The sequence below is a fragment of the Dendropsophus ebraccatus genome, chromosome 3 (genome assembly GCF_027789765.1).
Source record: "Dendropsophus ebraccatus isolate aDenEbr1 chromosome 3, aDenEbr1.pat, whole genome shotgun sequence".
In the NCBI taxonomy this organism is placed as follows: Eukaryota; Metazoa; Chordata; class Amphibia; order Anura; family Hylidae; genus Dendropsophus; species Dendropsophus ebraccatus.
Window position 1 is genome coordinate 152635493 of NC_091456.1, and position 16657 is coordinate 152652149.

The 16657-nt window shown below is 44.2% G+C and overlaps 2 protein-coding genes across 4 annotated transcripts in view; one reads left to right on the forward strand and one right to left on the reverse strand.

Moving 5' to 3' along the window:
* Positions 1-5849, reverse strand: part of LIX1 (limb and CNS expressed 1) — a 105767-nt gene extending 99918 nt beyond the window's left edge. The window contains exons 1-2 of one of the 2 annotated variants that reach the window (XM_069962959.1): positions 5551-5641; positions 1577-1689 (exon numbers count right to left, since the gene is read on the reverse strand). In XM_069962959.1, coding sequence (XP_069819060.1) covers positions 1577-1592 — 16 coding nt within the window. In that variant the 5' untranslated portion in view covers positions 1593-1689; positions 5551-5641. Of the gene's footprint in view, positions 1-1576; positions 1690-5550 lie in introns of both variants that reach the window. The other variant, XM_069962958.1, reaches the window with a different exon arrangement.
* LOC138787390 (uncharacterized) overlaps positions 1-16657 on the forward strand; it is a 406633-nt gene that overhangs the window by 179441 nt on the left and 210535 nt on the right. The window lies entirely within an intron of this gene.

Here is a 16657-nt window from a genome sequence, read left to right on the forward strand (position 1 = left end):
GTAGAAGCGTGCATTTCGGTTTACTCACATGCGTACATATTATCAGGCGCAAAGCGTAAATTATGCAGTTGTGTACGTTTCTAGAGTTACGCACATGCGTACAGATTATCAGGCGCAAAGCGTAAGTTACACGGTTGTAATATGTTCGAAAATGATCATTATAACCATTCCGATCATCAAACAAATTGTTCATGAATAATTAGCGTCATGCTCGTACAAACATTTACGAACATCACTAGTAATGAATATTTTTACACATAAAAAGGTAGCACAATATGGTGTATGGTATGCACATAACTGATTGGTATAATACCTATGAGGACTGCCAACCTGCCAACCTTTGTAAGCCACTAGGCACTGTGTTATAAACTTTAAACCGGAGAATCCAGAGAACCTGCTGATATGCCGCAGTAGCAGAGGACCTCAGTAGTGTATGGCAGTTAGTTGCACCCTTCTACTCCCCTGCATTATTTGTAAAATTCCTAAATGCTCTTATGCAAATTACTTGCTTAAGAGCATTTTGGGCGTTGCTTGGGGTCGGCGAGCATCGCCGCACCCCACCCAGCCCGCCGCCTCCCATCCACTATGCATATTCATGACTGCATAGTGAGCTCTATACACGGCGGCTGCGCAGGGAAGCCCCCCAGGCTGCCGCCGACCCTCCCAAAGGTCCCTCAGGACATATGTATAAGATAGACTTACACCTTGAGGAACCTCCGGAAGGATCGGCGGCGGCCCAGGGGATTCACGCATGCACGGGAAGCAGCTCGTCTCCGACGGGACTGCTTCCCTGCGCAGCCGGCGTGCATAAAGCCAACTATGCAGTTATAAATATGCATAGTGGGCGGTACGGGAGGGGGCAGGCTGGGCACGGCGCGTCGATGCTCTCCAGCCCCGAGCAACGCCCTAAATTCTCTTAAGCAAGTAATTTCTATAAGAGCATTTAGCGATTTTACAAGCAATGCTGGGGAGGAAAGGGGTGAAACTAATGCCCATATACTGTACTACTGAGGGACACATCTACTGTAGCATATCAGCAGGTTCTCTGCCGCTTTAAACACATGAATTCAATTTACTGTCAGCACATCTTCATTTCATTAACATGTGGGACAATCACTCACACAGGTCAGTTCTATGCATCCATCATTCTGTTAGTGCTTTTCTGTTATTTTTGTTTCACATTAAAATATATATGACACTATTTAAAGTGGTTATCAAGTGCTACAAAAACATGGCCACTTTCTTCCAGAGACAGCACCATTCTTGTCTCCAGGTCAGGTGTGGTTTGCAATTAAGCGCTATTTATTTTAATGGAACTAAGCTGCAAAACCAAACTGGAGACAAGAGTCGTGTTGTCTCTAAAAGACAGTGGGCATGTTTTTGTAGCACTCGATAACCCCTTTAATTCTAAAGTCTCCCTATATGTAATAATAGTGAACATTATTTGAGATTTACAGAACTCTGGATGTTGTATATAGGCTTTGTGGCCAGGTAGCTGTCTGGTAAAACCTTAGGTGATTATGGAGCACTTAGGGGTATTTCCAACGAACAAAGTGATCTTTTCCCCCCTCCACACCTGTGTTTCTGGTCATTCTTTTGAAAAGGGCTGTACTGTAGTTGCCAGCAGAGCAGGGCTACACCAGGGTACGCACATCTTATCAAGCAATTTGTTTTATTGTTCCAAAGCATCTAAAACAAAAAAAAAATGAAGGATCAATTAAATCCAACTCTTGCTTCATTACAGTCTACGAAATGAGTCAGATCTTCAGGCGGCCAGGAAGTGGAGTGTACCGGCTTTACCGTGGCAGCGAGACCTGTCTGATATCATGTCAAACATTTTACAAATGACAGTAAGGGCCCTATTCCACCGGACGATTATCGTTTGCATGATCGTTAGCGATTAACGATCTCAAACGACCGCTATTGCGAAAGACCTAAAAACGTTCAGTCATTTCCATGGAACGATAATCGTTACTTATGATCGTAATTGCGATCGTTTCTCTTCGCTATTTATTCGCTATTGCGTTCGTATCTATTGCGAACGACCGAACGATGTCTTATTCAATGCGAACGATTTGCGAACGAGCAACGATAAAAATAGGTCCAGGTCTTATAAAGCGATCAACGATTTCTCGTTCGGTCGTTAATCGTTAACTGCATTTCAACCGAATGATTATCGTTCAGATTCGAACGATTTAACGATAATCTGAACGATAATCGTCCGGTGGAATAGGGCCCTAAGGCTTTAACAATGTTGTATTGTTTTGAATCTATATATCATATACAGATAAAGGGGGATATTTATGAAAGGTACGCCAGGGAGAAGGTGCAGATTCGCCCCTTTTCCCTGGCGTACGCCTCCCGGACACCCCGCTTGCCCGATGGGCGGGCTGGGAGAGCTTGGGGGGGCCTGACGAGATGAGGAGGAGGCGTGGCCTCCTCCCGCGCCTCATTTATCATGATTTGCGCCTGCTCGCAGACCTAAATCATGTTCAAAATCTACGCCTGCTGGAAACAGGTGTAGATTTCGTACGTCGGTCTTCAAAAATCCCCCCCAAAGTGTCCCATATACTAAAAAGTATAAAGTTGTCGTGTGCAGAGTAAGAAATGGTTCTCAAAGGCGGACATTTATCAAGATTGGCGTACTCGTATGTCACTCTTGAATTAAGCCCTGTCCCCTTTTCCCAGGCCAGATTTACTAAGAAGAGCATGCCTCTTAGTACAGCCGGCTGGCCCTGCGCCTGGCACAAGCATTGTATCAAAAATCTACACCTGCTCGGCAGCAAGTGTAGATTTGTATCATGATTTATGACTGCAAGCGGGTGTTAATCATCAGCCAGGAAGTGGCGTGTACCAGAGATGAGTCCGACGCCCATAGAGAATGACTGCTCCAGTCATTCTCTATTGGCGTCGGACTCATCTCTGGTGAGCGCGCGCACGGCTTCCAGCGGGGATTTCTTGGCGGTGGGACGGGGTCTGGGACCAGGACCGGGGATAAGTATAAGGAACTCCACCAGGGGGGTCGAGCGGGCTTCACCCCGACAACTAGGGTGACAGGCCCCCTTCAATTATCTCTCTTTGCCACCACCACTGGTGCCTCATGTTTAATGATGTATGGAAAGGTGGTCACATGACCTCTTCTCCGGGGCTTGAAGGTCTGAGAGAGGAGTCTTCCAGGTTTAACCCTTTTTCCCAAATTAGAACCAATAACTGCGAACCAAAGTCTATCCCTCTCTCCCCAGAGGGCTGGATCTTTTTAGGCAATCCTAAGAGCTTATTCTCACATCTCCTATTCTACAGCCGGGGAAGTCCTGTAGTGGAGTGTTTCCCCGCCTGGCATAATGTGTCAATATCATGCCAGTAGTGGGAAAAGTGTTTGAATCTCTGCGGCACTGTAAAAAAGCAACTACAGTGCCAGGGGGATACAAACACTTTCCCCACTCCTGGCATGATATTAACACATTATCCCAGGCGGGGAAACACTCCAGTACAGGACTTCCCCGTCCGTAGAAAACGGGATGTGGGAATAATCCCTAACTTGACTAAGGAAGGAGTACGAGGTATGAAAGTCTACTGTTAATTAGTACCCAGAGTCCTTGCTAAACCATGGAAGTAATGGTAGAAGTTTTGGTGTTTTGTATGCTGCTGCTGACTATCTATCTGACAACTACATTTACAATGTGACAACCCAGGACATATGGTACAGATGGTCATACACAGGCTGGTAGCTGGGTTCAAGAACTGGAATTTCATCCATTCCCAAACTACATCCCATAATTGTTTAATAGGAATCCATATTATATTATGCCTAAAATTCTATTCTAAGTAGAAACCATGTTGGATAGTGAGGGCATGGCTTAGCCACATTGTATGGAGCCATTCCATGTCCACAATCGTAGCAAGATCCATGGTAAAAATCAGAAATGTAAGTATGCTGGAAATCTCTTTTGTATGTGGGCCTTATTGTATTGTTATGCACATACGGCGTATTTCACTGTGTTGTACAGAGATCATCATCACACATCAGTAGACATATCCAGTAAGCCACAATCAAACATTCACACCAATAATACATGAAAACATGTCTTCATGTCTTCTCATCAGCAAAACTGCTTCCCAACACAGGAAATTCAAACTGATCCATGCGGAACATTGTGATCCAATTTCCTGATAAATTCTATTTCTGAATGGTCAGAGCTCCTATGGCAACTTTTCCTGTATCTCACACTCCTGTATACACTGTGGGAGTCTTGTAAGGAATACACTAGCTGCACAAACTCCAGTGACCATCTCCCACTCTGAGCTCCTGGGGCCATGAGGATATTACTATTTAATAGGTACAATAAGGGCTTGTTGACTTACTAAACATACTCACCAATGAACCTCTCATCTTTCTGTTTACTTAAGAATAATGGAAATGATAAATACCCAGAAGTAAAGGGTTCCACAGTAGCTCGGCAGTCCGGATATACATGACAGCTGCCAAGTTTAAAGCATTCAGTTCAATAATGCAAGAATAAATTAAACTCTGTTAACAGATATCCTCTACAATGACGGTGCAACTACAAGTCCCAGAATAGCCTGTCAGGCATAGGCTGCTGTGCAATCAGGACCATTATAGCACATGTCATCCAGGGAGCCAGAATCTACAATGTATCCTAAGTGATCACATAATGAGAGCCAATAAAACACAGCTAAATACCACAAACCACAGCTAGAGTAATTGATATATATAGAAATATGGGAACAAGTAAATAAGCAATTGGATTATGTATACAGTTTGGTTTTCTCAGCCATGCTAGCAGGCAGAACATGCTGGTACTTGTAGTGATACGGTGCCTTTACACAGAGATTTATCTGACAGATTTTTGAAGCCAAAGCCATGAACAGAGTATAAACAGGTCATAAGGGAAAGACAGATTTCACCTCTTAACAAATCTAGCCCTGGTTTTGGCTTCAAAAATCTGTCAGATAAATCTGTGTAGAGGCATCCATACAATAGCTGCATAAACAGCTTGTTAAACTACAAGTCTACAAGCTTCTACCCATGCCATTATTAGATAAAAAGCATAAGGAACAGCGTAAACATGACAATACAAAGTATCATAAATCATAAAGTTATATGCATTTCAAAACATACATATACAATGGTTGTCTGTAGGCAGACCAAGTACTCATTATGTTATTAATGTTTCCTTTCTTCATAAAAATTTGAAAAATTTACACAATAAAAACCTATTGAACCACAGACAAATACATGGTTTGTACTTTGCTGATATCACCTGTAAAACCTGCACACCTCCTACTAACATTCCCAGCTGCATAGTCCTATTACACACAGTATACACTATAACACATAACAAAACAGATAACAACATTGTATAACAAATGTAATTCAATAAGATTTAGAGCAAGTGACTGTTCTACTATGTTACAGGCACATCAATATTCCTATAAGTGCACCCATGTGATTCCACAAGGAACCACATTGTAACCATGTATCTATGTGCAGCAGCATTCTGACACAGTGCAGCCTTGGTAAGTACTTACAGTCTTTGAAGACCATGCTGTGGTCACTCTGTGGCAGCACCTGGGTGACCAGGAGTTGTAGAGAGTCTAAGGTCCTGTCCATGTTAGCTGTGTCCCTTAGCTGTGCAGCTGCATGCACTGTACACTGTCCTCATGCCTGGATTATCCCATCTCTGCACTGAATGTGTGCAGTTCATTGATGGAGTGGATTAAGGAGAACTCTCTTTTAACATCTGCCAATCAGGCATTGGCCAGAATCTAAAGCCCCTCAGGGGGTCCTCCTCCCTGGCTTGCTTATCTTTGTTGTAGGCTGAGCTAATTAGCTGTATGACTGGGCTGACAGATCCATTCCCACTGCTTCTCTCTGGGAAACACACCCACCTACAGGCCAGCCAGAGCAAACTAGCACAGGCATTCCTCTATTCACCGCCCCCCTCAATACTACAGCAAACAATCAGCTATTATTCACTTTACTTCAAGGGTTTTTTCTTCTTATATTTATATCTTTATGTTTTACTATAAACTATAATAAATATAGTTATTAGGAAGCTAACATCGCATAGGTGTGTATATTGCTACGCTTTTCTATTAAATTTATTTATCTGTTAAATTAATATTAGTAGGTATAAAACTGATTACATTGGGTTCAATGCAAAGGAGATACTGTGGATGTCGCAGTTGAGGGCAGGGCATGTTTTGTTGCACCTTTACTGTTTCTTCTTATTTGTATGGGGATGAATGCATTTGTTCATATGGAGTCTTAATGGAGAAGTCTGGCGATTTCTAAAAGGCGGCAGCCGCAGAGGGGGAATTGATTATAAGTTAAGGTGTTAGAGCTTGTTTGCTCCTTGTTTCCCGCTCGCACTATTACATACGTCGGCAGTGAGTAGGTGAGTGTAGGGGGGGGGGGCTGCCTGGGCGATTGCTAGATCATCCGGGCAGCCCATAGAAGATAGCAGCGGTCTGCTGCCGCCGCTCCATTTCCACAGAGCGACAGCAGCATATCGCTGCTATCTAGATTGTTTGACTTTCAACATGTTGAAAGGCAATGTCAGACAATGATCAGCCAACATCGTTCATGTCGGCTGATTGTTGTTTTCTATTGCGCAAGATGATTATCGGCCGTGGCGGCTGATAATCATGTTCTGTAATAGGGCCTTAAGGGTGGGTTCACACCAAGGAATGTGCGCAGAGAAGTTCTTGCGGATACCATCGCTTGCCCACGCACGCATTTCGGCACGTGCCATAGACTCCATTCTATGGTTCGGCAAATTTACCCGACCATAGAATGCAGTCTATGGCATGGGCGGAGGTGAGCGACGGAATCATCAAGAACTTCTCTGCGTGGAGTCCTCACTGTGAACCCACCCTCACAACCTACCTCTCCCTGTGCCTGTGGTGAGTGGTGGGAGCAGCCATGGGCCCCCAGACGGGCTCTGGGATGTCCGAGGTGTCCACAATACGACCTGGCTGATGGAAACTGCTCTAGTCACTAACTGACTGAGTGGTCAGACCATCTGCCAGGACAGGCATTTTCCCCGGAGTCATAACGTCAATTTCCCCCCTGCCGGCTTTTAGAAATCATCGGACTTCTCCTTTAAAGGGAACCTGTCACCCCCCGTGCCGGGGTGAAGGCCGTTTGGCCCCCCGCTAGAGCCCCGGATACTTACTCCATCTCACCAAGTCCTGCTCCTGGAGCCGGTCCCGGGACGGAGATATCCTTGTCGGAAGCCCTGCGTGCGCGCTGCATAGATGAGTCCGACGTCCATAGAGAATGAATGGAGCTGTCATTCTTTATGGGTGTCGCACTCATCTCTGCAGCGCGTGTGCCAGGCTTCCGACAAGGATATCTCCGTCCCAGGACCGGCTTCAGGAGCGGGACTTGGCGAGATAGGGTAAGTATCCGGGGCTCTAGCGGGGGGTCGAACGGCCTTCACCCCGGCACGGGGAGTGACAGGTTCCCTTTAAATACTTCATATATCTGCCTCTGTTTGTGCATCAGTACAGTTAGGGGCTAGGTTCACACTAATTAAAAAATGGACGGCATCTTTCATAATACCGTCCGTCATTGCCCAAATAACGTCCTGTATTTTTAACATAACGGACAATATTTGTACAATGACACTCGTTCTTATGAAATATGGCCGTCATTTTTACATAGTGTGAACCTAGCCGGAGAAAACTTTACAACAGAGCTTCAAGGCAATGTCCTTACATCTATTATTAAGAAAGAGAAAAAACACTGCCTTGCAAAATTATTCACCTCTCTTGGGATTTCTCCTGTTTCTTTTGTTGTTTCATTACAACCTGAAATTAGATTTCATGTAAAGAACTTGACAAAATAGTCAGGGTAATGTTCATATGATACAGATGTGCTGCAGCTCGGTTACAAAAAGGGCTGCAGTGTTTCTGCATCAAAGCGAAAAGAAATAAGTAAATAAATATTTAAAGGGGTTATCCAGCGCTACAAAAACATGGCCACTTTCTTCCAGAGACAGCCCCATTCTTGTCTCCAGCTTGGGCGGGGTTTTGCGGCTCGGTTCCATTGAAGTGAATGGAGCTTAATTGCAAACCGCACCTGAACTGGAGACAAGAGTCGTGTTGTCTCTGAAAGAAAGGGGCCATGTTTTTGTAGCACTGGATAACCCCTTTAAATAAATATATAAATAAGTATGTGTGTATTTAAAGAAGAAGTCCAGGGAGTTTGAAAATTCGGCAGCTGGCAGAGTCGGGGGGAATTTGATAACAAGTACTAACTTACCTCTTCCCATGCCAGCGGTTAGCGGCGGGACTGGCCTTGGGAACTTTACCGGGCTCCGGGAATTCCAGGTTGCAAACGTCACAACCTGCCAAATAGACCCAGCTGCTCAGACAGTCAGTGAATAGATCGGGACGCGCTCCAGTCACTGATTTGCTGAGCGGCCTGTCCATCAGTTAGGACAGGCATTTCCTCCCCGAGTTGTGCCATCATCACAACTCGGGGGGAAATGACTTCCGGGGAGGGTGGGGGGTGGGGGGTTTATCCCACGGCCACTCCCGCGGCTCACCACAGGGAAGGGGAGAGGTAAGTGCCTACTCGTTACACAATTCTCCCCTGCCGGCTGCTGGATTTTCAAAATCCCCGGACTTAGGGCACATTAGGTGCACAAAATCTGCAGTGAATCAGCATTGTATGAATGTAGTCCTTATAGTGTAAAAAAAATAAATAAAATAAATACTGGGAAGTTGTGTCTGCAAGGGTTGTGACTGCCTCCTTAGCTATGGAGACCCTAAGGGCCCTATTCCACGGGCCGAGCAACTATGTAAACGAGCGCTGATCTGCTAGATCTGCGCTAGTTTACTGGGCCTATTCCACGGCCCCGATGATCGTGAAACAAGGGCTGCAAGGACATCGTTAACGATGTCCTTGCAGCCCTTGTTCCATACATTACCTGTCCGGGCGCAGGTCTTAGTTCAGACAGCCCCACTCCGAAGCCGATGCTGCGGCGCGGGACCAGGAGGAAGAAGAAGACCTGCACCCGGACAGGTAATGTATGATTCTGCTGAAATCATCGGTTGCCGTCGCGCACCGCTATTCAACCGTAGCGATGCGCTGGTGGCGAACGACGATTTTAGGTCTGAACCTAAATGAACCATCAGCCGATGACACGATCATCAGCTGATCGTTCTCTCTATTCCACCGAGCGAAAATCAGCCGAATCGGCCCAAATGGGGCCGATTAGGCCGATTATTGCTCCTGTGGAATAGGGCCCTTAATTTTTGTCACAATGACAAAAAATTGCATGTTCAAAGTGCCAAGATGTTATATATCATATATATAGTGAAAGGCCCCACAAAAATTCGTTATAATTCCAGGATGTTATCTAACGAAACAGAGGGGAATAAAAACTTTCGCAAGTTACTGTATGTCAATCCTTTTACTACTACTTTAAAGGGGTTATCCAGCGAAAATCTTTTTCCTTCAAATCAACTGGCATCAGAAAGTTATATAGATTTGTAATTTACTTCTATACTTCCATACTTATAAGCTGCTGTTTGTCTGGCTGGAAATGTTTTCTTTTCAGTCTGACACTGTGCTCTCTGCTGACATCTCTGTCCGAGACAGGAACTGTCCAGAGCAGGAATGGTTTTTTATGAGGATTTGCTGCTGCTGCTGCTGCTGCTGTGGGCAGTTCCTGTCTCGAACAGAGATGGCAGCAGAGAGCACCGTGCCAGACTGAAAAGAAAACACCACTTCCTGCAGGATATACAGCAGCTAATAAGAATGGAAAGACTGGAGATTTTTAATAGAAGTAAATTACAAATCTATATAACTTCCTGAAACCAGTTGATTTGAAAGAAAAAGATTTTTGCTGGATAACCCCTTTAAGATATGAAAATGGTACAGTAGTTGGAGGTTTAGGTCAGGGAGGAGAAGTTGTACAAAAATCTCTCAGCTTTGGTTTATTGAGAAACCTACTCCAGTTTCAGCGAAGTCTGCCTATTACCTTGGTAAACCTGTAACTGTAACTGTGAGATAGGGTACTATTACAAGGAACGATAATCGGCCGAATCGGCCCTATCCTATCGGCTGATCGTTTATTCTGACCTAGTTCTGACCTATAATTGTTGGCCACCGATGGCGCACCGCCACGTGTAATAGTGGTGCGTGGCCGGCGGCTGACGATTTGCTAAATAAATACATTACCTATTCATGGTCCGGGGCTTCTCTTGCTCCTCTTCTCCCCGGGTCCCACGCTGCAGCTTCAGAGTGGCTTGTCTTAGCTTACAGGCCACTCAAACAATCACAGGCCGTGACCGCCGCGGCCAGTGACTGGTTGAGCAGCCTGTCAGTTAAAGGGAACCAATCACCGGAAAAACGCATATAGAGCTTTTGAAATGTGCTGTTAGAGCACACAGCACACTTGCCACACGTGTTTTCATATCCTCCGTGCCTTCCCGGTGTAAGCCGCAAAGTAACTTTATAAAACTGGTGCCCCCATTTGAATCACACCGAGAGGGGCGTGATTACAGCGAAAGAACGCCCAGGGGACCGTGACTACCTGCTAGCCGCACACCGCCCAGGTGACTACCTCAGGTAATTAGCATACAGGGTGCCAGTTTTATAAAGTTACTTTGCGGCTTACACCGGGAAGGCACGGAGGCTATGAAAACACGTGTGGCAAGTGTGCTCTAACAGCACATTTCAAAAGCTCTATATGCTTTTTTTTCCGGTGATTGGTTCCCTTTAAGACAGGCCGCTCTGAAGCTGCAGTGTGCGGGACCCAGGGAGAAGCAGGCCGCAAGAGGAGCCCTGGACCATGGATAGGTAATGTATGCCAGTTTAGCAAGGGCTGCAAGGACATCGGTAACGATGTCCATGCAGCCCTTGTTAAATGATTATCGGGCTGTGTAATAGGCCCAGTAAACGAGCGCTGATCTAGCAGATGGGCGCTCGTTTACTGTAATTAACGGGCCCCCATTTTTGCATTCCAGCCAAGAATAACACAAGGAGTGCCCCAGGAGACTACTACCACAACCATCTTGGTGCAGTCTCCTGTGTACTGTGCCAGCCCAAGGAGTGTGGAAGGTCTTGTGCAAGAACCATAGACACTGTTATGGCAGAGAACCCTTCTGGGACTAGACTTTGACATCTAAGGACCCCAACTCTCATAATTCAATTATAATCCCACTCAGCCTCTGTCACCATACAATCCCTCTGGGTTGCTGCACAATCCTTAAAGGCAGCAACCATCCCAGCCCACACAAAGACAAGAATGGCACAATTTTTAGAATAAAGCAGCTATGTTTTTCCACTCCTGGATAACTCCTTTAAATACAGAATAGACTCTGAATAGTCCCATGCCCCTAATGTAAAATGTTGTTACCCCCCAGCTATCATGTGATAATTTCTAAAATGAATGTAACTTTGTAGTATATCTTATAAGAGAAAAATGTCTCTATTTCTACTTATCAGTCTACCTTGTTGTTTAAAACATTAACTTATTGACTGTTTACTTGCTGAGATATTGAAAGTGGATTTGGATGGGATTTTCTGTTAAAAATTCAAGACCAGAACATAACAAAACCTAATAAACATCACATGTGCACGCACATACACCAATATATAGCCTTAGAACTGCTACTTTAGGACCTTATTTTAGTTTCTGAATAGGTTTACAATCCACCAGTCACACAGACTAACCTTTCCCTAACGCCCAAACCAGAGGCTGTATCTGGAGGACATCTGGGGTACAAGTCTATAAACCACTTGGAAATCGCATACATTTTTTTTCTGTAATGAAGAACCAGTAATTGTTACATTATTCATAATTGGCTGAACTCCGCAGCGGCCCTGTGGCAAACATCTAATGGAGTCATTTTGTTCTGTAGCCATCTCAGTATGTTCATGTTCTAGGACAGAAGCAATAAACTTATATTACTTGCAGAAGTTTTGCTCGATGCCATCTGGAAGCAAATATCCGAGCAGTGGGTGCACAGGAGAATATTGAATATTTCATACATTGTACTATTTCCGCAGTTTTCTCTAAAGATTTGCTATGGCGTAGAATCCAAATGCGGGAATGTAGTTGTCACACGTTGCAGCTGTCTCCTCTAATCACCATGTAACAGATACACCCTGAGATCTGCACTGTCTGGCATTGTTTGCAGGTGGGCAGAAGTACAAGATATTTTAGAGTCCATGTTGCCAATGTGACGACCTACTCCTCAAGATAAGTATTTACAGAAGGAGATAGCGTGCAGATGGAGAATAAGTGGATACCGGGGAATTACTGAAGTCAATGGACACAGGAAATGCTGTTATGCTCAAGGCTAAAGTCTTTACCGGAGAAGACAACATGAAGAAGTCTTTTTCCCGGGATTGTGCTACGTTTTCCAGAGCTTAAAGTAAACAGCTTGGAACAAGTCTTATTTATTCTGTCAAATTGCTGAGGATATTGTTTCACTGAACCATCAAAGAACATGTTTCCCCATAAGCATTTCCTTTCGGCAGCGCCAATTTCTTCATTGATGGTTCCTTTCCAGTCTCATTGACCACTCCTATTCCCTGATTATTAATGGCTCAAGTTTAACTTCAGCAAAGTAACACGAACACTGGAGCAGCCGCCACTTATCCGACCTTCCACTTCATTAATAATGTCTTCTTTATTCTACGCCTTTAAACATTTCCTTCTTTTCAGATATTATCTCCAGGCGGATCAAAGCAGGCAGTAGTTAAAAACCCCGGATGAAACCATATCCAGTACTAACAAACGCTTAACACGGAGGACACTTTCAATTTAATTCCTTTCCAGATTTTTAATTGACTTCAACATATAGTATTCCCAGAATTGGAGCAGATTGCCAAGTTTTTGGATGTTTTAATAATTCATCAAATTCTCTCATTACGTTGGCTGCTTTTTTATTCAGCACTTTGACCTCTTTTATGATTTCCCAGTACAATGTGTCATTGGGAATGTTGGATTTATAATTCATGTTATTGGCTAGGCAGTCTGTCATTCCTGTAATCACAGCTTTCTTTTGTTTCTTAATAAAAGGATGGGCAACCTTTGGCATAACTATAATATTTCCCATGAAACCTATCTATTCATCCGGGAAGATAGACTGGAGTAACAGCTGGAATGTCTAATGTTCTCCACTCCTTCGATGACTAAGTCGAAGAAAAGTTATCCTACTAAAAAAAAAAAAAGGCTTATTAGATATGAAGAAACCATTCTTATTTGATTAGCTTTATATGACCTGCTAGCTCTATGTAATAGCTGACAGTTTTGGATAACTACTTCAGCCAAGTTCATAAGGATTTCATTCCCTTCTCCGTTCCCTGCTGCCGCCCCCACATCTCACTTTGCCACTTTCTTCGAGCTTTATAATAGTTTCCTCATCCCATCTTCATCCCTGCTCAGTTCTCTTCTTCAATAATACACCTCTTTCCCATCACTGAAGAAAAGCTCTCAAATCTACTAACCACATCGCACCTGACTACTAGGTGCACTAGGCCCCAACCCATCACTTCAATCTATCAATAACCACATCTTTCCTTCTTCATTTAAAGTGTCACTGGGTTTTTTTATTCTATTTTGCAGAAATCAATAGTACAGGCGATTTTAGGAAGGGGGGGGAGATTAGTCGCCAGCAGAGAGCAGAGATCAAAGGATTACACAGCGGGACCTGTGTGAAATTCAGAGGTTAGAAAAGTCAGTGCTGATTTCAGAGGAGATAGCCCGCTGATGTAGCTGTAAATTAACTCTTTGTTGTCCTGTTTTGGTGCCTCATCTCCCTCCACCCCTCCCCTCTTCACAAGAGAACCATAAAGACAGGGGGGAATTTCAAACTGCTTTTTCATTATTAAAATGCATTTTTCGGCTAATAAACCCAATTACAAAGTTTCTTAAAATCGCATGTACTATCGATTTCTGGGGGAAAAAATTGAACGACAGTGACACTCAAATATCCACCCCTCAAGCAATCCATCCATCCATCCATCCATCCTTGCTCCCATCCAATGTATCTTTACAGTGTACCTGTCAGCATGGCCGATGCCCTCGGCTAATTCACCCTTATCAAGACAGACACCTTGCTTAATTTGGGGATATACTGGGGTTTCTATTAAGAGAGTAAAAGATTATCAAACAGATCAACACAAATTTTGGGTACCTAGTCTTTTTCACTTTCACCTAGTAACTCATTGGTTGCCTCTGGAAGCCCACATAAGTTATTGTGAATGCTGTAGAATATAGCCCAGTTTAGTAGGAGTGTTTGGTTATGCACATATGAATGCTTGGTGTGTGCCAAATTATAAAGTCAAATGAACTCCCCTACTGAATGCCAGAACCTGCGCTAAGGAGGAAACCAGCAGCTGCAAGTAGTATACACTCCTACAGTAAAATCAACCAAATGTAATGGGGTGTATGAACCAGAATTACTCAACATTTGTATGCTGCTTGACAGCTATGTAAAGCATAAGGGTTTCAAGCAGAAGACAGCTAGCTGAAAAACAACTTAGTCAAAACTGAACAGACTTTAAAAAGAGGTTGTTTTAGGGTAGAAAAAAAATATTTAGCTGTTGTCCAAATTTAGATTCCTTATACTTACTAATCTACACTGCTCAAAAAATAAAGGGAACACGCAAATAACACATCCTAGATCTGAATGAATAAAATATGCTCATTAAATACTTTGTTCTGTACAAAGTTGAATGTGTTAACAAAGTCACCAAAAAATCATCAATGAAAATCACATTTATTACCCAATGGAGGCCTGGATTTGGAGTCACATACAAAATTAAAGTGAAAAAACACACTACAGGCGTATCCAACTTTGATGTAATATCCTTAAAACTAGTCATAATGAGGCTGAGTATTGTGAGTGGCCTCCACTTGCCTGTATAACCTCCCTACAATGCCGGGGCATGCTCCTGATGAGGTGGCGGATGGTCTCCTGAGGGTTTTACTCCCAGACCTGGACTAAAGTATCCACCAACTCCTGGATGTAACGTTGGTGGATGGAGACAGCTGTGCTCAATCGGATTCAGGTCTGGGGAACGGGTGGGCCAGTTCATAGCTTCAATTGCTTCATCTCGCAATAGTTTCTGACACACTCCAGTCACATGAGGTCTAGCATTGTCCTGCATTAGGAGGAACCCAGGGCCAACCCCACCTGCATATGGTCTCACAAGGGGTCTGAGGATCTCATCTTGGTACCTCATGGCAGTCAGGCTACCTCTGGTGAGCACACGGAGGGCTGTGCGGCCCTCCAAAGAAATGCCACCCCACACCATTACTGGCCCACTGCCAAACCAGTCATGCTGAAGGATATTGCAGGCAGTAGATCGCTTTCCACGGCATCTCCAGACTGTCACCTGTGGTCGGTGTGAACCTGCTTTCATCTGTGAAGAGCACAGGGTGCCAGTGGTAAATTTGCCAATCCTGGTGTTCTCTGGTAAATGCTAATCAACCTGTACAGTGTTGGGCTGTGAACACAACCCCATCTGTGGATGTCAGGCCCTCATGCCATCCTCATGGAGTTGGTTTCTAACCGTCTGTGCAGACACATGGATATTTGTGGCCTGCTGAAGGTCATTTTGCCATGATAGGGGTCCTGCAGCTGGGTTATGGCCCTCATATGGCCTCCTCCATGTCTCCTGATAGCGCCTTCAGCCTCTGGACACCATGCTGACAGACCCAGCAAAAACCTTCTTGCCACAGCTCACATTGATGTGCCATCCTGGATGAGCTGAACTACCTGAGCCGCTTGGGTGGGTTGTAGAGTCTGTCTTATGTTATCATGAAAGTGAAAGCACCACCAACATTCAAAAGTTACCAAAACCAGAGCCAGAAAGCATTGGTGCGGAGAAGTGGTCCGTGGTTCCCATCTGCAGAATTACTCCTTTATTGAGTATTTCTTGCTAATTGCCAATAATTTCCACCTGTTTATTCCATTTGCACAATAGCATGTGAAATTGTCAATCAGTGTTGCTTCATAAGTGGACAGTTTGATTTCACAGAAGTTTGATCTACTTTGAGTGATATTGTGTTATTTAAGGGTACGTTCACACTTACCTGATCCGCAGCATATTTTCTGGTGCGGATCCGCAGCAGATTTCATTTAAATAACTGAACACAGCATCAAATCTGCACCATCAAATCTGCTGCAGATCTTCTGCGGATCCTGTAAGTGTGAACGCACCCTAAGTGTTCCCTTTATTTTTTGAGCAGTGTACTTTCTCGGTCAATACTCCACTTAAATCTGAATACAAGATACAGTCTCACAGTTTTGGCATCTCCACTTGTGCGCTTCCTTTGACAGAGTAGAGAACTCGATTCCTGTACTGTCAGTGACATGCATAAAGTGACACTGTCACCCCCTATTAGCATTTTGACTGCTCTCCACAGGTGTAAAGGGTAAATGTTACAGCTTTCATTACTTATTTTATATCTCACCTCATGGTGCTTGTTCTGGTAAAAAGTAGTTTTTAATCACCTGTGGATTGGTATATGTGGGCGGGGCCTCGCAACCTTTGTGCCACATCTGAATAAGGCCTTCTTCTTCCTTCTCTAGAGACTTGTAATCTGATCCTTGAGCTAGCTACAAGTCATATGAAGTAAACAAGAGTCATTGCTAGGCTGAT